We start from the raw sequence: 26,989 nt of genomic DNA on the forward strand, positions 1-26,989 counted from the left end.
AATTATTTTAGGTCAAGTTCTCTACATGCCTAAATTACCTTCCTTGAACATGAATGAAAAGACAGTTTGTGTACATGGAACATGCAACAAACAACCCTTGTATTCATTAACCTAGAGTTGCATCTACATCCTCCATACTCTCTCACTTTCCAAATCGCCTCTTTTCTTAATGCTTGTTGTAAATGCAAGAAAATTGGCCATTTTGCTTACCAATGCTTTTTCACATTTTCCTTTCTACTCTCTCCTAAGGCCTTTTGCATCGTTGGATTTGTAAATGGACTTTTTTGTATTATCATAGTGCCTTTTCATCCCTAATGAGGTTCACCACTTTCATAACTATAAATATTAAAAATTTGGGTTTTGGTGTGGTCCACCAAAAACTCAATAGCATTCCCATGGTCATACATGTTACTACAAAGTAGATCCAACAGCTTAGCATGGGTCAACTCTAGGCTCTTATGGTCAATTAGGTATGGTTGCTCTCAAACAGTTTTGCCAAACATCTATATCATTTAAATTTTGTTGCTCTCAAATACAAGCACCAAATCAAGATGTATCCTCTCAGCAATTACATATGCTTCCCCCAAGCTTACAGAATGATTTCTCAAGTGATAAGATTGATATCATACCTTAATAACAAGGTTTCACAATAAATTGTACTTACATGGTACACGTGTGGTAAATGTTCATGTCTGCACATGCACTTAAAAGAGTGTGCACAGACATACACATATATTCCTTCACTTGTACAACATCTCTAACAATGCTACTACATCAAATTACCATCGATTTCAAAATCATCCACATTATGGCATGCTGACTTAATTGGAATGCATTTTCCTATTTTAGGTTTCTTTTGGCCTCACTGAAATATTCAAGACACATAGAATGAGTTTATGGCTGCACAATTGATGTTTTCTTGTTCAATATATACATACACTTGCATACAGATAGGTTAGTAGCCTTGGTTACTTGATATCAGTACATTGAGATCAGCTCTCAGATTTCAGAAGTCTTCTTTTGATTTGCAATTACAAGCTAGGCACATTTTTAAAAGCCAAAGTCAATGTCAAAGATTCATCATAAAGCAGTGTCTACAGTCTTGTCCAAATCAAAAATTAGCCAGCCAAGATGCTTATTTCGGTTCTGAAAATATCCAAAGTTTTCTGATCTGATTTTTTTCCATTCTGGCACAGCCTTGTAAAGACCAAACACGTTATCTCATCTAAATGTGCAAACGTCTTGAGTTTGAATATAGATGGCATGCCTTGTTCCTAGTCAATAAATGATCAACCCTCCAGTTAATGCTATTTTAATTTATAAACTATGCTCCTTGCAAAGATATATTTCTTGCCACATTTTCTGTAAGACGCACAAAATTAGAAGCAACATGAACAAAATTTTTGTGCAGAACTATGATCTACACTCAGCATTTCATGTATTTTCACGAAATGAATACAATGAATACAATCATGAAAATGAGCAGAACTATGAAAATTTTGATTATGAGCCACCTATTTGATGATATATGATGTAAATACTTAACCAAGGCCCCTTGTGCTCCTTCCACATTGGTCAGCGTCTCATCCATGTTGTCATCAATTCTGAAAACAGAAAAGATGCATATGTCAGCATTGAGATCATATACTGATGTGTCAGGGTTCCTTAAATAAACTTCCTTTTAAATGAATGGGAAAAAAGCATTGAACAGAAGTGCTTCTAAGAAGGGCTGAAAATACAGAGATCTTTAATAATAGTCTCCACAAACACAAGTAAACAGCGACAGGGTACATCTTTTTGACTAGGGAGCAATGTGCTTGAAGAGTAAGTCATTTCTTTCTGGAGTGGGAATTTTGCATTAAGACTCATTTTCATGACACAAGGATACAAGTTACGTGTAACACATTAAAATGGACAATGCTGCCAAAAGCAGTTTAAGGGGATTGATGAGAATTGGAGGTTTAAAAATCCTTCAAACAAAAGGGCAACAGTAATGTGTTCACTTGCTGATGTATCCAGCTATTGAGAAGTGTGTTCATCCTCCATAATTAAATCAACAACTCAACTGCTAAGACAATTGGCACAGGAGGAAATGATGAAATAACTACCACCTAAGAACAGAGTCTTTCTAGGATGTTCTAACTTATACCTGCCTGCTGCTCATACTGTGGGTCAATGCACTTCTGAAACTATATCAACATCATGCACATCAAGTTCCATGGAGAAGACACTCTAAAAAACGAAGTGCAGTGTTTTATGATTCATCTCAAGCATCAAGAGTCATGCTCTTCCATAGAAGTGTAAACTATGGCTATCTAGAAGATACTATTACCCTTCAGTCAATTTTAACACCTTAGAATATCTTTTTTAGAGATTTACCGTATTGCTAATTCACCATGTTGTGAAACCATGGTAGCAAGTTGTGTAAACATTCCACTTAGCTCTGTTATTGTGGTCTCTACACTCTGTAAAGCACTCGATCTCCCATGTGCATGATCTTGCACTTCCTCCTGCATTTGCATTTGACTTGGCATGAGGGGTAGGGACCCTGCCCCAGTTCGCCTCCTGCATTAATCCAGTTGAAATAATCTACCATTAGTCCCTCAGTCTTTGGCTGGATTAAGGCAGACCTTGTGAGAATGGTTGAACATTTATAAATGAATGTAACTTTGAACAGAGCCAAAAAAAGAGTTCGGACCTCAAATGGGTACTTCGTGATGTGCCATGCACTGCATCATCACTACAATCAACAATAAAATTTGAGTCAGTAAGACACTGCTGCCTGCAGTGATGGAACCGTGTGTCTGACAAAAATGTTAGAGAAAATGTGCATTTTGAACATTTCCTATGATATAAGCATTTTACTCCAAAAGACAAAAGGAGGTCCTGTTCTTCTACATTGCTAAACCATAGAAAACTTCACAAAGTAACTCCCACTCCAATGACAGATGATCAATGCTTGTAGACGATCAGCTTCAGTCGATTATTTGTATCAATTCACTTCATGATCTGAAGTTGACCTCGAAACCATGTTCAAGGTAGCCAAAACAGTTTTAATCGCTGTCAGGCAATTTTGGTAAGAACTTGTATTCCTTTATATATGCTCACCAACAGCACCTTCCAAAAAGAACAACCTGACCAGGAAAGTATGAATGCAAGAGATTCTACAGGTTAGGCACCCACAACCATACTGAGCCCAAATACAGCTTGTTTGAATGTTAAGTCAGGACATTAGGCTAGATATATGCTCAAAGAGATATCCAGATGCATGAGCACTCAGTTTTGCCTAGTGTGGATGGACAATGCTTCTTTCTTGTTATCTTTTGTTTCATATATCTGTTTACGATGACATCACGTAACATCAAATGTTACACTTTTTGTTTGATCAGCTTTTGTCCCCTTTGTGGACATTATCCTTCTACATGCTGAAGCAAATGTAGCTCATTCCATCACTACACAGTTCTTTCACAGCAAACAAACTTTCATTGCACATCTTCTACATGGGAAAGTGTAAAAACGGTTGTTTGAGGTCAAAATCAATTTAAATCTTACACCATCCATCACATAAATCATTTAACGCACTCTAGCAACTGCAACAACAGAGCCAGGTCAAACAGATTCATTGCACATCTCCTACATGGGAAAGTGTAAAAATGGTTGTTTTGAGGTCAAAATCAATTTAAATCCCACACTATCCAGCACATAAATTATTTAACGCACTCAGCAACTGCAACAACAGAGCCGGATCAAACAGATTCTTTGGAACTTGACATCTAGGGAGGCACACTAGAAGCTGCCAAGCACACTACAGAATCACATTTGAATTCACCTTGGATGAGCTGTTTGGGCAGGCTTGCTATTGTTGACCCAAGGAGGGACTGAATTGCTTGAAATTACATCCGTGTGACTATGCCTTACTGGAGACGTTTGTGCAAAAGGATTTCCTCTTTCACCAGAAGTTGAGGCTGTAAAAAGCTGCTTCCGATTCTCATGAATCTTGAGGTTCTGTAACAGAGGGAAGTTGTCAAAATAAAGGGATAATGCTCAATCCAGTGAGGAGCATTTGCAAAACAAAATGTTCAGGCTTGCCTTAACTCCATCACCTCAGTGCGGATAGTCAAAACCTCCTTGAACTCGTTAGTAATTTGCAAAAGCCTTCCTTTAAGATTCGAAACAACTGTTTTTGAATGCTCAATGCTATCCTTAGAGGAATTTGTGTTTCCAAGGATGGACTCCAACTCTATAATCAAGGCATTTAACCCTGTCATGTCCTGCCTCAGAAGAGCTATCAGGTCTTGAATCTCTCTAGCCGGATCATCAAACATGGAGGATCGCTTTGTTACTACAGACAACCAATAAAATGGTTTAAGATGACATCCGTTATAAAACCTGTATTTCTTAAAAACACATAATTGGTAGCCACAGAAGAACTGTGATACAAAGGGATCTCTTAATAGCTCAACTAGACACAGAAAAAGACAATACAAAGTGCCAAGAAGTCACATTTGTCCATTCCACAAAAGGATAAGCTTCTAGATATGCCCTATGTGTACATTGTGATACAAAAAAACAATACAAAATGCCAAGAAATCACGTTTTTCCTTCATTCCACAAAACGATAAGCTTCTAGAGAGGCCCTATGTGTGTATCATCAATGTCTTCAATGACCTTTGTGCCTGGCATGGAGCGGTGTCTTGCCAGAAACTAGCCATCTAGCATGCATATTAATTAATCCTATGCGCACACATAACAGAACTTATAGCATTTTAACAATACACAACATAGTCGTTTCCAAAACCTATCCCATTTCTCTGCTCAGCTGCTGACTATGATGCACATTATGTGTGCCTAGAACCTGGTAGGGATGGCATGAAAGATGTTCTGTACTTTTTACAACTTTAATCAATCATATGTAGAACTTTCAAAAAGAACTATGACAATTAGAGCATTTTAAGAGCTATTTAAATTTTGAACACTAAAAGGGAAGACTTACAAAATGAAAACTATGACAATTTGAGCATTTTAAGAGCTATTTAAATTTTGAACACTAAAAGAGAAGACTTATAAAATAAAAACTTTGTATCCATGGATGTATTCAATAGCATGAGAATTAGCCTCAAATTGTTGTTGTTTGAGAAGAAGTCAATATACTAAAATATTATTAGTCAATATGAGTTCAAATTCCTCCCATGAGCAAGGTAGAGACTTCACATCCTCCACCATGTTCTCATCCAAGAGACTTAGATCAAATCTTGGGGGGTTCATTATACATATATCCTCTATAGCATGTGTATTCAAGGCCTATTTAAAAATACCCTGATTTATGAAATTTTCCGCAATAAGGCACACCCCTTTTCTACTCAATCTGTGACTAACTCTACATGGCACCCTCTTACACATGAAAAATATATATATGTGAGCAAACAAGGTGAAGGTGTTATCCATTCTTCAAATACATGTTACTATGTCATTACTGATATCCTGGCTATGCATGCAACTAGTAGGCATCAATATAGCTAGAGAACTGGCCACCAACAGCTGGCCAACCTGGATTTAATGCAGGTCGGACTGGTCAAAATCTGCCACTGGTCAAAATGCTACTACTTGGGACTGCCCATCCATGAAGAAATGTCTACCCTGCCATGTTGCACAAATCCGTACCTAGAACATGATGAAAGAGGCTGCCCAGTGTCGCTGCCTATCATTGCCATGCAAAGGGGCTGAGAGAATGCCATATATAGGAAGTGCCTCTTGTAAAGAAATGTTTGACTGCAAAATATAAATACAATCATATGACATGCAAAGGGGCTGAGAGAAGGCCATATATAGGAAGTGCCTCTTGTAAAGAAATGCTTGACTACAAAATACAAATACAATCATATGACAAACGCAAAGATTGATAAAGAAACATACTTAGGGTTAGGATAACACAAAGACAATGAGCACAAAAGATGAATAAATCTAAACGATGAATAAACACAATGCACAATGTAGCAAACACACTATGCAAGGTGAATACTAAACCTCAAACTCCCACGTCTGAAGGACCGAGGCTAAGAGTATGAGCAGAAGAGTGTGTCGTAGTTTGATAGATCTCTAAATGCAGTGCACAACCTCCAAGAATGTATGGTAGCAACAAACACATCTTTGTGATGGCTAGATCAATGAACAGATGCGCAAGAAGCAATGTAGGACAGTGACGCAGCAATTGCTGATGACATGGCAGGCAGTCAAGATGGCTGATCAGCAAAACGCAGCCTTCACGATGACATGGCAACACAAGCAATGAAACCAGCCTTCCTTCTCAAATAGGGTGGTACATAACCTAATTAATCACTTAATTACAGCAATTAAGAATTTCACAAAACTAAAATGCACACTTTACCATACAATCTTGTTATATTGGATAGCCTGTTGGCCCCAAAATTGGTGCCCCTCGCGGTATTTCTTTAACTTTTATTGCAAATGGATGGAATACAACTTAGATCCTTTTGACCTCCTCCACTAATCCAAGTGCCTCTTGTCAAAACTGACCAGCAAGCCTCCAAACCAATTTGCCCCTTGGTTTGCTTGGGGATTGGCCTTCACCTTGCTTCTTGAAAGACGAATTCAACCCCAAATCTAATATTGGCTAGCTGGCCTCTTCAATCTCTCTGAAATTCCTCAATTTCAACTATTGAAATTCAAGTCCTAGGCTCTCAATTCTGAGCACATATCCCAAGGCGGCTGTCGAAACCCTAATTTCTGCTGTAAAATTAGGATTTACAATAGAGATTGACTGAAATATCTACCTCTGACGGCTCAAACTGCTGAAAAATACTGAGATAACTTAAGAGATGCCTAGGGGGTAAGAGAGAATGTTATAGAGAGAAATTTCAAAGTTTCACTGTGAGAAACGCTGAAAAGCTATTGCTGCCATACTCAAACTATGGAAGTTGTCACCTACAGCTTAGGGCCACCAAAAGACTACTGCCCCCTCCTATATGCTATCATCTGCACAAAAAACCTTGGCCTGCTGTATCTGCCCCTGGAGGGCTCCAAACTGCTATCACATACTGTAGGACCAATCCTTGGCGGCTATAAATCGCATCAACAACCTCTCCTAGCTCTCTAACAACCTCTTTCTCTCTTACAATGGCTGGAATAGACTTCCACCAACCCCTAAAAGCGTTTTTTCCACTAGCATGGGGAAGTTCTACCAAGTAACGGCCTTCTAATCTCATTTTTCAACATTATCCAGCTTTTAGAATATTACTTTTGAAAATTAATTTAATAATTATTATCCAAGTGACAGCCTTCTGATCCCATTTTCCAACATTATCCAACTTTCAAAATATTAATTCTAAAAATTAATTTAATAATTATTGTAGTGCTCAAAAAATTAATTTCATCAATGAATAATTAAATTGGCTTTGCTAATTTGTCTTCCAAGTATCGTTGAGCAATTATTGATCCTTACTCACATTAATTAATTAATTAATACCTACTCTCTAATGTTACCACTAACATTAGTGGCTAATAAATTGGTCTAGGCCAAAATCTAACATTAAGTACCACCTAATACCTATCAGGCATAACTTATTACAACTTTTGCCTTTGACACCAATTGATATCTCAAGGTCTTTTCCACACTATGAAATAATTGACTTGTATCTCACTTGTGCAAGTCACATTAGCGCATTTGATAAACTTTTAATCAAATGCTAAGCAAAGCACTAAAATTCACGTCCTTGTAACAAGCAATGTTACAAACAGCAAGACACCGCCTTTCAATTGGTTACACTGCGTAAATGCAGATTGTGACACGTGGTAGCAAGTGACAGGTCTTGGCAGTTAGCTAGGACAGCAGCACGAACAAGCTGAAAACCAATCACCAACAATAGCAAGGAACTGAATAGCATGCATCTCACGATGAAAAGTAGTAGGCAACAGCTTGAACTGAGATATTCTCCACGAGGGGTGTCTAAAAAGAAAATGTAAATGATATGAATGATAATGGAGATGCAATGAAAGAAGTAGGTAAAATGGGTCGGTTTTGAAATATAGGCATAAATGACGTGGATGTAGATAATTATGAAAATTGAGATGATGATGAAGATGCCGAATGCATTGAAGAGAAAACACCAAATTCATTTTGACTTTGAGAAACATAATCCAACGAAGGAAATGTGAAAGAAAAGTTATAATATTTTTTCTTATAATCTTCTCATTGTGTATTAACATACAAGAATTGATCTTCAAGGAAACCTTTTCCATAATCAACATAGGGAACTTCAACTTTCTCATGATCTTTACCAAAATACTATAAAGAAGTAGAAGTAAAAGAGAAAGAAAGGACAGAAGTAGAAACTTTTGTAACTTGAGTCTGAAAGAAAGAGGTATACTCTAGATCTCTCTCCCCAATAGGGAGGGCCATCTCTAATGGAGGTTTCGACAACCCTGCAACATCATTAAATTTATACACAACATCTAAAGGGAATAAATTATATATATCTTCATTGATAAGCTATTGTCAAAGTGTTATTATTCTATCCAACTCTTCAATCTTCTTGGTTCTGTGAGTCATCATCAATTGCAGCTTCTCATATGTAAGAGAATAAGATATTGTTTCTCCAAGGTAGTCAAAAGCATCTCCACCTATATTAGAACCTTGTAGGATAAGTTGTGGAACCCACTTTTGCTCAATTCTCAGCATAGGCTCCTTTGGAGAGTGAGCTAGTATTAAAGTGTTTGATATTATATTCTCTCTATTGTTCCTATTTCTAAAGATGGACTTTCCAATCAAGGGTCTAAGTTTCTTTAATGAGTACATAGCTTTGATACCATGTAAAGAAACACTTGACTACAAAATACAAACACAATTACACGACAACAGACAAACTAATAAAGAAACACAATTAGAGTTGGGGTAACACAAGGACAATGAACACAGAAGATGAATAACTCCGGATAATGAATAAATACAATGTATAATGCAACAAACACACTATGCAAGGTGAATACTAAACCTTGAACTCCCATGTCTCGAGAACAAGGCAAAGAATATGAGCAAAAGAGAGTGTTGTACTCTAATGGATCTCAAAACACAATAAACAACTTCTGAGAATATCTAACAGCAATAGACAATGGCCAGATCAATGAGAGAGACAAGTGGAAAGTAGTATAGGACAGCAAACGCAGCAATTATTGATAACATAGCAGGCAATCGACATGGCCGAATAGCAAAACGCAGCCTTCACGGTGATGTGGCAACACGGCCAACATTGCATACAACAAACACAACCTTTCAACTGGTCATACTACATAAATGCAGAGATTGTGACATGTGGCAGCAAGCGACACATCCTGGCAAGTGTAGAAAACAGCCCCCAGCTGAACAGCAATATAAGCAGGCTGAAAACCAATTGCCAACAGCAACAAGGGGTTGGATAGCAGGTGCCTAATGATGGAAAGCAACACACAACAGCTAGAATTGAGATATCCTCCACAAACAAGGCGTGGACAGCAAAAATAAAGCACCTACAAGCTACAAAAACATGATTATTGGGTTGGATCCTCCCAAATTAGGGTTTGGTAATTTGATTAATTAAGCTTATGGGACACACACTCTAGAAACACATTTTTTTTAATGAAAGTTCGGCAATTTGATTAATTAAGCTTATTTTGAGGCTATTTGATATAGTTGATCAGCATATAATGCATTTTTAGCTCAACACCTCCACCTTAGATGTTTGCAAAAGATAAACTAATCAGCAAAGTTGAAAGACCACGTCACAGCTAATAATGCCCTCATTTGACTCAAACAGGAGATGACCACACAAGATACGTATCTACTAATAGAGAAGAGAGTTGTGTCAAAAGTGGATACAATGATGGAAGTGTTGAAAACTGTTATAATAGACTATTGAACATGAGAGAAGAGAAAAGAGAAACACTGCAAAAGAAAAAAAACACTACACAAAGAACTAAGAACAAAAGAGATACTCAGGAAATGGAATCCATATACCAAGACATGAGACAGTATAGAACCAACATGAGTCACTGGTTATGAAGGCGCTAGCACTACAGGCCAAATCCATGCCATAGATGTTGTGAGGTTAGCCAGCATTAAATGCTAGACCACAGGCAATAAATGTCATAAATAACAATATAAATATGCCAAGTCCACTGAACCACATGCACAAACTTGCACATGAACTAACTAATCTACTAACACCCTCTCTCAAACATGGGCGATCTAACACAATATAATGATACAATGATAAGAACCCATCATAGTCTATATAACAATAAGCACCAGAAGAGAACCATGGAGGTAGGGAGTGGCAAGCCCACCACCAAGATGCCTCTAAGAGAATCTGAGGTCAATGTTGATCGTACTAGCTTCTAAAAACAAAGAAGAATCATTGCAAGAGCAAGTCCAAGCAGCAGAAAAAAAGCCAAAACCAAACCTACACCGATAGAAAACAGCAACAAGAATCTTGATCCTAAAATCTAATACCATGTCAAAAGTGGATTCAGTGATGGAAGCATGGAAAATTGTTGTAATAGACTGCTAAACACAAGAAAGAAAAGAACAAAGATACATTGCAAAAGAAAGATGAACATTACACAAAGAACTCAAAAAGAAAAGAGATGCTCAAGAAATGGAATCCATATACCAAGGCATGAGACAATACATAACCAACATGAGTCATTGGCTGTGAATGCGCTAGCACCAGCTCCCTCTCTCCACCCAAATCTGCAAGTGGTGAAGACTCTGGAGGAGGGAGTAACCAAAATATATAGGCCAAATCCATGCCATAAATGCTGTCAGGTTGGCTGGCCGACAAGCAATAAATGCCGTAAATAACAATATCAAAGATGCCCAGCCCACTAAACCACATCCACAAACTCGCACATGAACTAACTAATCTATTAACAAGTTGAACTCATGGAAATGCTAACCCTATCTCATCCACGACTCATTGTTGTTAACATGTCCATTTGATGGCTTTAAAAAATTGAAGGCTGAAGGTGACAGTTGAATTGTGCCAAGTTATGACAAGGTATTGTTGGAACTTGGATATTATGAAGATTTGAGTTAAGAACTTCAAAGATCCATCGAGTGGCATATATTACTTCTGTGACCAATCATTGCAATACTCAAGGAACTATGTTTCTAGGAATTCAAAAGAAGCTGCTTTATAGGGGGGACAATGTCACTACGCATGACTTGGAACAAGGATAATCCAATATTTGCCTTCTTAATCTTGGTGTATTGTAAATGATCAAGTTACGTAGCAACTTGTTGGATTTGAATATGGATAGATTCTTGAAAAGCATTGATTCGTAAATTACAAGTCATTTGATAAGTGGACAAGCATGGGGATGGATTGCCAAAGAAGATGCTTCTTATGCAAGCTATGCATAATTCGATTATGATTATGAATTGCTACTAAATGTCTTGGAGGATCCATACTCAAGTGAGTTTCAGCATAAGATATTCAAGCTGAACTTGCATATTCAATGCATATAGGACCAAATGACAATTAAGCTACTGAGAAAAAATTACTGACCCATTGTGCATTATGTGGTACATACCTATCTTGTTGGTTTCAAAGCATTTACTGATTTGATTTCCGTGTTTTCTTTCAGATATGCAAATTGCCTAACCTTTATTCCATGTGCAAGGTTAGGCTTCTAACAACAACAAGGTGAAAATCCTTATCGTGCACAATGAACAAACAGATTTACAAACTAAGCTGGTGCTGGCGCAACAGACTGCCTTATGTTGGTTGATTTCATTCTGTGTTATATACAGCAAGTCATTTTGCAGCAACAGCAAATTGGCTGTTGTCAAAACAGCTGGCCAGACATTAAAAGCAATAATACTACAACATTGTGGAGATTATGCTTTGATAGCAGTGTTGACTGTGATCCCAAGCGCCACGGAAGTGTTTTTCATCATAGCATACTGTGCTAATTGGTGTTTTTCACAACAAATGGTTGCCTATGATCAGAGAGGCAATGACAGTGTATTTGATTATACCTTATTGTGCAAGTTGTATTTTGACAACAAAGGCAAAACGTGATCTAAGGGGCAATGGAAGTATATCTGATAAAATCATATTATGGAGATTGTGTTTTGATAACACCATATTGTGCAGATAATGTTTTAATAGCAATGACTAAACTTGATCCGAGGGGCGATGGGAGTGACTTTGATTATACCATATGCGCAACGTGTGTTCTAATAACAACATGTTGAACCTAGGGGCAAATAGATACGCACGCTTTGAGAGCCTGGCCACTTTCTTGGAAGCTTCATGGATGCCGGAGCCGGCCTTGGAGGCCTTCCTGTTGAAATCGGAGATGAAGGAGGACTTGTCTAGCGCCGATGATACTCCTCCGTCAACAGCAGCAGCAGCTGATGATGATGATGATGATGAGCTCCCCGCAAGGCTCCTCTTCAATCGCTCCACTGCCGCTCTAAATTCCGAGGTCCTGTCTCGATACGAGGCACCGGACGAAGCAGGCGATGCCTGTGAGATCGCGGCCATCGTTCTCCTTCTTGGATCTCCAATGGCAGTTCCCTATAATTCTTTTATTGTCAAGATTAGTGCCACTTTTCAGGCAATTCCATTATCATATTGCAATTTTGCATTTGCCACAAGAATCACTGACTATTAGACTAGATTGTGTGAATGAAGGCAGAGGGACTAGATTTTGTATTGGTATCGGACTATTAGGCTAGATTGTATTAGCTGGCATGGCCGGCCTCTACCACGTTTCGCGGGTGCAAAGCTTCGGACTTTGTTTGGTTGTCAAAAGTTTTTTTCTTTTTTTTAAAATGAACTTAGTTTTTAAAGGTGCATTGTGTGGAAAAACAAAGAGCATCCATCTCCAACATCTACAAATTTGCAAGATCAGGAACAATACACCTTTTAACAGAATCATTCTCAATGCTCTCTCAAAATAGAATGCAAATAGTACTTCGGAGTGCAGTGAAAGGGAAGGACATCGGCCAATATAACATGCCTAGAAAAACAGAAGCCAATATAACATGCCTGAAAAAACAGAAGCATGTTTGAAAAGCTTTTGTTTTCGCTTCAGGGCAGTGTCAGTAAGAATAGATACATATGTGACATTATGTAATGGTGATGCTTGCATATTTTCTTTGCGTGGGTGGTTGAAATTGTCGATTTTTCTAAAGTTCATTTTTCATGAATCCAACACACAAAGCAATTGTTAGCACATGAATTGTGCATAAGGAGAAACCAAATGAAATAGACAATGTAATTTTAGTCACCAAAATTAGAAGAGGGTCTGCGAATCATTGTTTCACTGGACACAATATCTCCAAGGCGTAATTGATGTAGCCTAACTAGACATGAATGATCCATGAACTCATGATGCTCCCAACCATGCAGGATGGACATAAGAGCCATATTAAATCTCTACAAATGCTAGACTGGAGGACTCCATGTAGGAGAGAGTTGGTAACCGCTCAACAAACCGAGCAAGGCTCCTACACGTAATGGCCCATCCAACAATAAAGATGTGAATTTCTCTTGGAGACGTAGTTGAGTTTTTGACACACCGTAATATTTGTAAATGGGGGTAAACATCAGAAGAGGGTAAGCAAAAAATGATAGATTTTTAATACATCTGAGTGAAAAACTAAGCAAGAGAGGTCGAATTTCAGAAAGCACCTCCTATTCACAAATATGTATGAAAACACCAATCTTCTCACAAGCAAAGTAAGATGAACAATCACATCATAGAATGCACAAATGCAAAAAAACCAATTTTTAGTAAGAGACATGATTAAACATAACTACAAATGAAAGCATTATTTGGTAAAATCCATAAGAATAAAATAGATAATATATAAAGCTAGCCTTCCTTTCACGATTTAAAAGTCACTAATATTGTTGTTCAACCAAAATATATTTTGATGAATTGATTTCTAGAAACTAACAAAACTTGCAAATCCATATCATAATAAGCATTTCCAATTATTGAAGTGGAATCGACACTCCAAAAAGCATTCATGATAGTGATCTGCTGATCTTAGCAATAGACAATATAAGAGATGATATTCGCAAGAAGATATAAAGAGGGTTTGTGAGAAATTCCAATGGGTGCATATGAGGAAACAACAAAGAAAGAATTGCAAGTCTTTTTGAGGAGCACATCTCACACCTCAATTCAAATGGAAACATCAACTCATTTGTGTCAGCAATCCATAAAATCTAGGAACGGATCTTTTCAATGGCACCACTTCATTTTTCAATACCAACACTTGCTTGACAGATTCACTAGTGGGCAACATGGCAACCACGCTTTATACCACCCTTAAACAACGCCTCTTATTCCCTAGCACAATGTCCATCATGACTGCCTTGTCTCAAAAAGTGCCTCAACTACACATTTTAATTCACACAACGCAACTCACCAACAACATTGTGGAGGTGAAGATGTGCACCTCTCACCTCTCACAAAACATTATGCAAGCACAATGTCTGCAATTGTATTTCCTTTGAGAAAGATTGCATTGCTTGGCCAATAGAAGTTGTCAAATTTTCCACCCTAGCTTCAATTTTCTTAAACCCTGAAGATGAAGAATATGAACTCATAATCTCCATAGCTCTTGGACATCTCGAGATGTAAGGACGTGCTTCTCATTCCGATTTTGTTATGGGGCAAGGGTTTGCAAGCCCCTCTTGCATTGCTACAAAAGACTTTGACCTAAGAAATAGGCAAACGCACCAATTTCGATCATATCTCTAAATAGTACATCACAACCTTACATTTGAGGGCAAGATGGGCCACGAATTAAAGAAGCTTCATGAATTTCAAAGAATGAAGTAAGTAGAACATACCCGATAGAGCGACACCAAGAAAGCAAGCGACATGGATATGTTTTTCTCATAGCATCTTTGACATTGCACACTTCCATTGAATCTCAAGACGTAGCAAGCATTGATTTAGTACTTGCAACATGCACATTAGGGACAAAGGATTGGCCATGATCCGTTGCAATACAAAAGACTAATCAACAAAACAAAAGTCGATAGTTATGCTTACCATTCCAAGGAGAGGGCGATGAAATTTACATAGCTTGCTATAAGAAAGTATTTGAAATCATCATAATTTTACATACAATACAATTTTTGCACATACAATTTTTCACATCGCATCCCATGTGAAATGTTTGAATAGAAACACTAAAGAAAAATGTAAATTTATCTAGCCTTTTGCAACACCTCGAGGTACACAATGTTGGTAGATGTAAGGGAGTTTGCACTTTTTTTCCTCCAACAAAACCTTTGTGGAATTTGGAGATTTCACAAACATGATTGAAAGGGAGTTTTCACTTTTTTCTTCCAACAAAACTTTTATGGAAAATGGAGATTTCACAGACACGATTGAAAGCAACATAGATCTGCCCTTGGAAAAACATTGGCATCTTTAGATAGAGACCCAAGAAGGCCAATGTTTGACCTTGGGACTTATTAATAGTCATAGCAAAAGCTAGCCTGACAAAGGGAATTGTCTTCTCCTACCAGTGATAATTTCAACACCGAGGACTTTTCTATGAAATTGTCTGCAAATCAATCTTGTACCATTGCATAGGCCCCTAATAGGATTCAAATTTTTTAATCCCCTGGCATTCTATGCAAGGCAACCATGTTCAACACGTCAACATCTTTGATAATCTTGCTCGCAATGGATATCCATGTAAATATGATGAGATCATCCATGGTAGTATCATGCAAAACCATATGTGTTGGAACAGCAGTGTGGGTACCACCATCCAAACAACTGCAACCATCCCCAAGAGAGAGAAGCCATTCTCAACAAAATCATGTTTCCCACTGTCAATGGCTTGCACCTAGATGTGCATATTTTGCAAAAACCACAAAGCATGCATATGATACCATAGAGAAGAAAGACAAAGGGTTGCATCCACTATCTCTTCACAACCAACCCTTTGGCACTACGTGTAGGATCTAATGAAAATCTCCTCTGAAAAGAATCACCTTCCCTCTAAATGGCATGTCAAATTCAGTTATATCCCTCAATGTTCTATCAAGTGCCTCAAACACATATCAATGCACCATTGGTGCCTCATCCCAAATAGTAAGACTAGCCATCCTCAATAATTCTACAAGCTGGCATTGCATTGGAATGTTGCAAGATGAAGCACTCTTCAACTCAAGTGGAATCTTAAACCTCGAGTGTGCAGTACACCCCTTTGGCAACAATAATGCAGCAATACCTGATGATGTTGTTGCTAGTACAACTTTCTCGAGTCCCCTCTTATCCTTGCTAGCAAGTAATTGTGCAAATATGTTTTTTATGATCCACTCGATCCATCCAAAAAGAAAACACCTTTACAATCGAAGGCAATAGCATCGAGTACAACCAAATATGCCCTTCTTTGACATTCATTCAAACTTGATTCCATTGAAAACACCTAATTTTTTTGTCCCACAATATCAATGTCTAGCTCCTTGTGGACCAAAGGATTACTAGAATTTGCATCATAGATTTGTCAATGTCCAGCATCCCTTCAATTTGGGATAAACTTCGGTCATGTTGGCACATGTCCTCTAAGTGCAATAAACCCAAATTGAATGCCAAGTACTAAGTAGATTGCATATGCCCATGTGAAGCAATCAAGTTATGCATTATATCATTTGTCATGCCAATTTTGAAACCCTCCCACAACTGGCTTGGATGCATAGGATCACAAAAAACTAGCAATGTTGCAAATAGGGTGCGCAATTGTTTGCATGTTTGAACCTACATGGCCTCCTCCATGCAATTCACCATTCTTGATCATTTTCTAGCAAACCCTTCATTGTGCAAGCTACTTGGAAAGTAGGACATAGAATTGCATCGACTATATGCAAGTCCTCAAAAGATTTACAGCCCCCCTTGCACTCCATGAGAAGCATTCTCAAGTAGTAAAGCTCACCGAAAAAGGGTGAAACAAAGCAAATGTGACCATAAACATCTCCCTTTTTCCACTTTGTCCAAATTTTCCTTGTTGGATTCCAAACCCCGTGCTGGGGGACCTCCTAATACAACAATAGATTGGCCTCAGGATGACTTTGATTGCATACAAACTATTCAATCAAACTTATTCACTGCATGTTGAAATTGGAAACTACTTGCCTTATATTGTCACTATCATGGAAAGTGACCATATTTTCTCTCAAAAGTGTACACACAAACGTATGACATCTAGTTTCTCATTGTGGAATTGGTACTCAGAAATACCCCAACATGCTTTGAATGTCGAAGCATATCTCGCATCAAGGTACATCTATATCTCATCAACAACTTCAACTATTGCAAAACCATTGGTACCATAGCAACTTGATTTAGTGCACTCAATGAAAGATGTGTGCCATTAATTCCATCAAACCTAGCATTTTGATTTGGACCTTGCAAATAAAAAAGACATAACTAGAAGCTTTGTAGTTGAGTACGAAGCCTAGCACTATGTCTTTGGACTAGCTCTTGTTGAGTCCAACCATAACATACACAATTGTAGGATTGGCTCCCTAGACAACAAACGTAAAGTTGATGCCATCCTAAACAAAGAATATTGTGGGTGTGTGAACAAAACGTATGCAAAGTTGAATTGAAAAACATAAAAATATATGTGCACGCATAGATCCATCTAACACACACACACACACACACACACACACACACACACACACACACACACACACACACACACACACACACACACACACACACACACACACACACACACACACACACACACACACACACACACACACACACACACACACACACACACACACACACACACACACACACACACACACACACACACACACACACACACACACACACACACACTTCTTTGTGGGTGTGTGAACAAAACGTATGCAAAGTTGAATTGAAAAACATAAAAATATATGTGCACGCATAGATCCATCTAACACACACACACACACACACACACACACACACACACACACACACACACACACACACACACACACACACACACACACACACACACACACACACACACACACACACACACACACACACACACACACACACACACACACACACACACACACACACACACACACACACACACACACACACACACACACACACACACACACACACACACACCCATATAGTACTTAGATGAGAGAGTGAATGAGTGATTTAACACTTCAACAACTAATACAAATGAAAGACAAAGGAAATAAGTTGAAATGTGAGGACAGAAAATCAAATATGCTACATTTAAAGACGAAAACAATGTAATTCATTTTATATATATATATATATATATATATATATATATATATATATATATATATATATATATATATATTCATGCATGCATGTATGTATGTATGTAGTACTTACATGAGAGAGAGAGAGAGAGAGAGAGAGAGAGAGAGAGAGAATGAGCTATCATAACCATTCAAATCACCAATAATGAAATTGAAAGAAGTTGAAACTCTAGGAAAGCAAATCAAATATTCATGTAAAATCCTTTTGAATTAGATATGAAAACAATGTAAAGTTTCAAATCAATAGTTGTCCACCAAAACATCTCCAAAGATTTTACTTCAAACCAACAAAGTAACGTTGAAATCTAGATTTCAACAAAGTAATGTTGAAATCTAGGTGGCCTACCAATCATGTTACTATTGCTAGAATATTATGAATGATAGAGACTACATTGCCAACCATCCTGGAAGTAGTGCCATCCTTGATCCTTACAGTGACCGCATTGAAATGGCCTAAGTACGACCCATGGTTGGCAACCTCTAGCACAAACTTATCAAGCTGAAGCAACAATGATTGGGGTATCAACTTGCATCCACACATTGAACCTTCTTGCCCACCCCTTAGCATGCCCCACATCTCACCATATATCTCATGCGTGTCCTTCTGAATGTTGGAAACTATGTCTAGCCAGCCTTGAACTGCAGCATCGACTCCAACCCTCCAAAAATTATTCTGTTGTGCCACACACTAGAGATGAGTTGTAAGACCACTATGGCTAGTGCAACACTACTCCACATGTCCATGCAAACATTGTAGGTCATGTGCGTGGATGGTACCCATCTCAACACACGAGTGATTGTTATTGTGAATTGCGGTCAAGACTCTCTTGATGGTTTTTCCCTGAGCTATCTCCTTTGCACACCGGACATTGATCCATCTCTATGGAGCAAATGTAACAACCTTAGAAGCATCACTATTAGATGTCTCAATTGTAGCTTTGGTGTTTGAACCCTCATATTTGTTAAATAGACATACAATTAGATTTGTAATTGAATCCTCAAATTTGGATTTATAGCACACAAAGGCATTCAAAATTTTTACTATATACCATGCATCTAAAAGAAATGGATGTTCATCAAGCATGCGAAAAGACTCACACGTTATGATAGATAGCTACACCAAATTAATTTGATTATAGAGCCCCTTGACTCCACTACGCCATGCCTATTTTATTAAACACTACTTATGAGATTGTGAGATTTCAATTCTTTAAAGGAAGCATCTATTTCAAAGAAAGATTTAATATTAGAAGAAGAAACATCTAATTAGAAGCTTTGTAGTTGAGTATGAGGCCTAGCAATGTGACTTTGAGTAACCCTCGTTGAGTCTAACCATACCCTACGCAACTTTAGAATTGGTTCTCTTGACAAAGAGCCCATAACTAGTGCCATCCTCTAATAACAATACTATCAAGTGATGTTGACATAAGATAAGCAAATTTGAAATGAGAAAGAGGAAATTATCTATGGAAGCATGCTTGTAAACAACTTTCTAATTTAAGTCTTGTTTTAGCATTAGCCTCATATTCTCTCCATGGTAGCAAAGATGGCAATGGCTACAAATATAGCTTGGTATGGAGGGAAGACAAAACGTTGGAAACAATGTTTATTTGTTAAAGCATCCCATTGTCACATCCATGTTTTGCAAACCTATATTTTTCTAGATAAACTTGTGAGATATAGAAAGTCCCAAAATCTTGTCATGCCTCTAAAGTATATATAAAGCTATCGACTCCAAGTGATAGTTTTTTTATAAGGCTCCCCTCTCAACATCTTTATTTGTTAAAGTATTAATCCTTGGAAGATCAATACGAAAATCCAAAATATTGAAAGTGGAAGATAGTCCCAAGGCAAGGGGAAGATGGAGGACACAGGAATAGTAAGGAAATTTTGAAGACATAAAGTGTAGGAAAAAATTCTAAATGTAAGAGGGAGCATACAAGAATAAGTGCACCTTAATGTTTTTGGAAAGAAGTGCCAGGCACATTGTAATTTATTTTGTAAAAGAGCACCGGTCTCTCTCCCATGCAAGTTGTAAAGAATAAGAGGCAAGGGTTAAGGCCATGCTAAGAGAAAATGAGGAAAAAGAGTGGAGGAATAGCAGTGGACCAAAAAAGGAATGGTCACCCAAGGAGGAGGTAGGGCATGTATAGAAGCTAAAAAGTGAATGAAGAAGCTCATACTTGGTGTGTGGCCAAACTTGCTCTCTTCTTGTGTCTTGCTTCTTGCTTCATTCTTGTGTATGAGAGGGGGGGGAGGGCGTGTGAGAGAGAGGGAGAGTGTGTGTGAGAGAGTAAGGGACCGTGGAGAAGCTCTTATTCTCCTCTCTTCATCTTCTCCTTCTCTTCTCTTTTCTCGCACGCGTGGCTACAAAGCTTGAAGCTTAGATATTGGAGATTGAGCTTTTTTGAAAGTGTATTGTGGATCATGGAGCTACCGGTGGACTCATGGAAGGAGGCAACTAGATCTGATTCAAAGGTAACCTCACTACGTATGTGTGAGAAAGTACGCATGGCTAGAGAGATGTAGCCATAGCTCTTAGCTTGAAACACTTGAAGCAATAAGTGGTATGTGGGTCTTGGCGGTATACTCGCAAGAGCGCCAACATTTTGGTTACATTGTGCCAAGACAAATGGATTCAAGCTTGAGTGCTTACATGCTCCAAATCGAGCAATTGTGTAAGAGTTTGTCTCTGAAACAATGCTTGGTTTAGGTAGGAAATGAGGGAGTTAGAGGGTGTTAGATCTCCTTTACTTGATAGTTTAGGTGTTGGAAGATTTAGGAGCATTAGTTAGATTAGTGGTATGTTATTTTTTATTAGTAGGATGCATTAAGGTTTGGAAAATAAGAAAAAAAGAAAGAAAAGATAAGTCTTTGTAACAACCCGGAAACAATGGAACAAAGAAAGAAAGAAAGAAAGAAATAAATAAATAAATAAATGAAATATTTTGAATACCTTGAAAGGAAAATAGATAGCAAGGGAAGAAAGAGAGAAAGAAAAGGTGAGAAAGGGGGAAGAGAGCTCATTTGAACACTAAAAGATTGAGAGAGAGAGAGAGAGAGAGAGAGAGAGAGAGAGAGAGAGAGAGAGAGAGAGAGAGAGAGAGAGAGAGAGAGAGAGAGAGAGAGAGAGAGAGAGAGAGAGAGAGAGAGAGAGAGAGAGAGAGAGCCATAGGCCAAGAGGGCAGCATCAGTAGCAATATATGGAATCATTCCATTCATGTGTTCTAGGTATACTCTAAGTCTTCCTTGATCTGTGTTGAATGAAGTTAGAACCCTGGGTGTAACAACAAGTAGTGCATTCAATCATTTCAATCAATTTTGTGTTATTTGATGTTTTTTTTGTGCCACTCTTGGATGGCATCCCCAGGACTCGAATAGTCGAATCCTCCCCAACACTACTCGGACATCTGAGTAATTTAAGTCCATTCAAACAGCCCACTCGGACTCGGATGTTTGAGCCACCTAAGTCCCACTCAAACAACCTCGCATGGCCAACTCAAACACTCGGATGGGCACCCCTTATCCGAGTCTTAGTTTGATCACTTGGACGGTCACACAGCCCACTCAAACGACTGAGTTTGGGACTCAGACATGCAAATTTGGGACTTGGACGGTTTATCCAGAACACAATTTTTGACCATTTTGACCACTCCACGACCTATTAAGGCCCAACATCTAGCTGCCCAATAATCCAAGTTAGAAGTGAAACTTGCACATGAGACCATAGAGCTAATTCTCACTAGAGCTTGAACCTAACGATCTAGGAGTGACTGAAATTACCAGCCACACCAACGGCCACTGTGGGAGCTTTTGCTCGACTACCAAGACCCATGGACCGCTTATTGCCTAAATGTTTCAAACCAAATGCCAATGGCTACCTCTCACATAGCTGTACGCACTCTCAAGCCTACAAGTGTAGTGAGCTTACCTCAATGCCCTTCTCTCTCTCTCAAGCACATCGGTAGCTCCACCATCCGAGATGTGAGCTCAAGCAACCTCAATCCTCCACCTTCAAGCTCCATGCTCCATAGCCATGCGCGCAAGAGAAGAGAAGAGAAGAAGAGGGGAGAAGATAGAGAGTTTCTCCACCATGGTCCCTCACCCTCACTCCCTCACACTCTCACACTCCCTTTCTCAAGAATAAGCACAAGCAAGCAAGAAGAAGAAGAAGAAGAAGAAGAAGAAGAAGAAGAGGAGAGACACTTTTTCCACACACTAAGAATGAGCTTCTTTATTCACTTTTTGGCTTTTATACATGCCCTTATCCCTTTGGGCACCCATCCCCTTTTTCACATAATCGGCCATCTTTCCAATGTCCTCTTTTCCTATTCCCTTCTATTTACATTGTTCCTTCACCTATGCTCGTTTACTCTTTACAACTTGCACAAGAGGGAACCTAGTGCTATTTTACAAAAATTTGGGGGCGCCTTTACATTTTAAAATGTGTCTTTGCATTTGCCTCTTATTTTAAGGTTGCCCTTGTGCTTTTGGCATTTTCTCCTCTTATTCTTTTGTCAGGCCACTTTTTTTTATTTGCTTTGTATTTTTAAAATTTCTTGAATTTTCTTTTGCTTCCTTGTTCTTTGTCTTGTACTGGGATTAACATTACCCCCCTTCTAGCAGTTGAGTGCCAGTCCCATGACACTTGTGAAACTTTTTTGATGAGGGCTTGGGTGTTTGAAGGGTGGCCATATGAGTCAATGATGGGGCTTTTGTGGGGATTGGACATGGAAGAGAAGCGTGTCGAAATGGTTGAGGTTGTGGAGAGCAATGGTATATTGAGTGGGTGATGGGGCCTCCAAAGTCGGTGGTAGGGCGCAGGCTATTGGATTCACATGAGAAAGAAAAGAGAGTACACTACCTGGGGGGTGTGCCTACCTCACTGTGTAGTGCATTCTATCCATGACAGTGGAATTGGGAGCTAGATCAGTAAGCCTGGGGTGTTGTCCTACACTTGAGGACCCAATTCATGCATAGGGAAGGTGGGGTGAGTGTAGCTTAGGGAGACACGTCTAACCATAGGTGAGTGTGACCTCCCTAGGTATGTCTTGCCCTTGATGTGCCCTAAGTGTAAAGTGGAGAGAAAAATGGTAGGAAGTTAGGGATGGAGCTGATCGATCAAGGCCACTGGACATGCCTAACTTGAGGGTCCCTAGTGTTGAGGGTTGAAATGACTTGATTTTTTCGCTTATTTTTGTTGTTTTTGAGGATTGAATGGTTGATTTTTGATGGATTTTATATGTTTATTAGTTGGTTTAGAAGTGTTTGAGGGTGTTTTGGATGAGGTTCATTAGGTTTTGGAAGGTCATTATGTTTTTTAGTGGAGATATGATGTTTTGACATGCTCTGTTGATGTTCTAATAGTGTTTGATTGGTTCTGATTGAGTCTATTGAGCTTCTGTTTTGTTATATTTTCTTCTATAGTATGAGGGGTTGGAATAAGGATTGATGGAGTTTGAAAGTGTTTGGAAGCTTATTGATTGATTCTTAATGATTTTGAATGATCTAAGCTGAGCTAATAGCTTCCTGATAATCTTATGTATGGTACTATAGACCCTCTATTGAGCTTCTGTAGAGCCTCTGTCTCTATTCTGTTATGTTTTGTATGCCTTTGTAAGTGTAATAATGGATGAATGTATAGCTTGGGGAAGTTTTTCAACCTTGGGAAGAGATGGATATAAGTTCAAAATATCTCAAAGAAGTGGAAGAAGTAGTTGTTGAAGACTCAGAGTAAACACTGAAGTGGATGTGATATTGTTAAGCTATGAAGGGACACTGTAGTGGCTATGGTGACCTTTCATATCGGACATACCTCTTGGGAGGGGTATCCACGACCAAAGAGGGGTTATGAATGATTATTCTTGATTATCCTATTGTACTATTGAGAAAGAGCATGTATGAGAGAGAAAGAGAGCGAGAGAGCCAAATCTATGCAAAACAATGTATCTATGAGTGAGAGATTGTAAGAGAAAACTATGGAACCTTTGAAGAAGAATTCAAAGGTGTGGCATTTCAATGGTATGAGAGACAAAAAATATTAACTTTTGGCATATGGGATGACTTGAAGTCGGCCTTCCTCACTAAATTCAGATGTGAAGGTTTTGAAGAGCGGATGCAAGAGGAGTTCATGAACCTAAGTCGGCGGGTCCTCTAGTGAACAGGTGGAAGCATATGTCTCTAGAATGGAATCCATACTGAAGAGATGGACCAACCATCGCTTAGATGAAGGCATCCAAAAGGGAGTTTTCCTTAGAGGCCTATAATCAGAAGTTTGTAAGTTTGTAGAATTTAGAAGACTAGTTAATCTGCAAGCTGTAGTGGAAGGTGCAAGATTGTATGACGAAGTAGAAGTAAGGTTTTCAATGACCTCAGGAAGAGGATTCCTACCTCCTTCTATGCCAAGAATGGTATATCCGCCAAATGCAGTCCCAAGAATAGTTCCCTTCCCCTACCCTCAGATGCAAACAGTGCGGCAATACGGTGCACCGAATCCATAATGGCCATAGATATGACAGTACCTCAAATGATGATTCAACCACAACGGCAATGGCCTCAAATAGTTCCCCCAATGGTGACTCAATAAAACAGTGGAATTCATCAGACGAAGTTGATTTTCATCAATAATACCTTGAGCGAAGCAGGATTTCATCCTAACGGGATGGGAATGTGAGTATGGGCTGGCCTCTGTATTTATTCAATGAGCGCGAGACAGAGGGTGGGGTGAGTGACTAATCCTTGCCCTTTATAGTCAAAAGAGAGGTGAGATGTGTGAATGGAGTGTTGCGCGCATGGGATGGGCCTCTCAATGCACAAAGCACAATTTGTTCATGTAGATTACACTATAAGGCTCCCTAGCCTTTCTTCTCACACTGTGTGCCGACACAGGGTAGCGGGATATACTATTGCACCATTAATTGCGCACAAGGCATACAACCTTCGCACAAGTGGCAGTGAGGATTCAATCAATGGAGTGTGAGGAATTGGTTGCTCTCCTATAATCATCAACAGAGAGTGAGATAGAGGGGGGTTGAGCGTGATTGATTTCCCTTTATTAACTAAGAGATGAGGATTAAGGGATGTTATGACAATTGGAGTTAGGTACATTCTCCTTTTCCTATGCACACACGAGATGGGCCTCCTCCTCTATCATTAATATACACATTACTCTATTGGTACACTGCACGATAAGCTCCCTGGCCTTCCTTCTTGCACCTATGCTAGATGGGTTGGGATGCATCACCGCACCATCAACTGTGCACAGTGGCATACTCCTTTTGAACCATCCCTCTAGTTGATTTCTAAACCAGGTGTGAGATATGGATTTCCATTATTATCCATCGAGTGAAGTGAGTCATGGGACGAGCAATTGATCTAACATTTCAACATGAGTGATCATTGAGATCGAGTAATGTATACCTCGCTCCATCAACAATTTGAACCACCTCTTCCTCAATAATGCTACCTCCCTGGGTGCTGCTGCATGGTCCTTGCCATGTTGGATGAGTGTGATGTGGCGAGCTGTGGTACCTCCCATCGACAACTATGATCCTTCATGTAACAACGACAGTTCACCTCGACCATTTGCAAGTCGGGCCAAGTTTTTATAACCCTACCCTTTTTTTTTATAAGAGTCGATCATGTTTAAGTGTGGGGACACCCATGTATGGGTTATGATCAAGTGTTAAGGCCCTTGTTAATTAGTCAATCTGATCTCTTAAAGTCTTAAGCGTGGGGACACGTCCATTTTGAATACCCTCATGAAACCATCCCTATTGGATAATTCAAGTATACCATATCCTAATCTTGCCGTGATGGGGTCCCCTCCCCATCCACTCATCCTCTTCTCACCCCGTCCTTGGGGTCGTTCCATGTCCATTTGACTTTATCCTTTGTTTTGCCACTTTTTCATGAGAATGCACCCTACGTTCACCAAAATTAAAATATGATATTACATCCTTGTTCGTCCCTTTGAATTAGAGAGTTTTCCTTTTTCTAGCCCTTAATTTTGAGCAACGGTTCATGCATTATTAATTTTTGAAGAATTTTTTCTCAATTGGACATGTTTCCATGCAAACGTGCCTTTTTTCTTCAAAACAACAATTCGATATGATAGCCCTAAACTACACCTTTCCCTTTACCTTTTTCCTATTTAGTGCTTGTTCTTCTAATGCATGTCCATGTGAATCGACTCTATTCACCTCTAAATTCAATTCTAATTCGATAGCCTTGTCTGGCTTACTCTCCTACACAATATTTCTTTTTCCTCCATCATGTTTTGGCCCACTGACTTTATGTTTGTAATGTCTCCCCCCCCTGTGACCCCCATACTATTCTCTCCATAGGAACTCCCCCCCCCCCCCCCCCCTTAATTTTTTTCAAAATTTTTTATCTCTCCCTCTCTCTCCTCCTTTCATGTGCATGGCGGGGAGAGAGAGAGAGAGAGAGGGACTGAAGTGTGGGAGATGGGGGGCATGCAGCCCCCCAGGTGGCGGGTAGCACCGCCTTACCACCTCCCCCTCCTCTATAAAGCCACCCCCTGCTGGTTGTGATGCATCGTCGCCCCCCCGATCTGCTACATTAGCGCCCCCCTGGGGTTTACAAGTCAAGCTACCCCTTGCTGGCTGTGATGTTAGCACATC

At 39.1% G+C, this 26,989-nt stretch overlaps 1 protein-coding gene across 1 annotated transcript; it reads right to left on the reverse strand.

The window, feature by feature from the left end:
- Positions 1 to 893: 893 nt before the first annotated feature.
- Positions 894 to 12,734, reverse strand: LOC148041494 (syntaxin-32-like). The gene is made up of 6 exons (XM_087680184.1): positions 12,275 to 12,734; positions 4,104 to 4,342; positions 3,830 to 4,005; positions 2,699 to 2,740; positions 2,380 to 2,565; positions 894 to 1,604 (listed from the first exon to the last, which is right to left on the reverse strand). The coding sequence occupies exons 1-6, from the start codon at positions 12,540 to 12,542 to the stop codon at positions 1,445 to 1,447; spliced, it is 1,071 nt and encodes a 356-aa protein (XP_087536310.1). The 5' UTR covers positions 12,543 to 12,734; the 3' UTR covers positions 894 to 1,444.
- Between the last annotated feature and the right edge of the window lie 14,255 nt (positions 12,735 to 26,989).

This window comes from Lygodium microphyllum, chromosome 1, assembly GCF_053477565.2.
Source record: "Lygodium microphyllum isolate KBCC chromosome 1, Lygodium_microphyllum_v1.1.10, whole genome shotgun sequence".
Taxonomy (NCBI): Eukaryota; Viridiplantae; Streptophyta; class Polypodiopsida; order Schizaeales; family Lygodiaceae; genus Lygodium; species Lygodium microphyllum.

Coding starts and splice junctions, on each gene's coding strand:
- LOC148041494 (XM_087680184.1), bottom strand. CDS start 12,542: ATGGCCGCGATCTCACAGGCATCGCCTGCTTCGTCCGGTGCCTCGTAT. Junction 4,006..4,103: donor TTTTGACTATCCGCACTGAG/GTGATGGAGTTA, acceptor CCTCTGTTACAG/AACCTCAAGATTCATGAGAA. Junction 2,741..3,829: donor GCCCAAACAGCTCATCCAAG/GTGAATTCAAAT, acceptor TGTTGATTGTAG/TGATGATGCAGTGCATGGCA.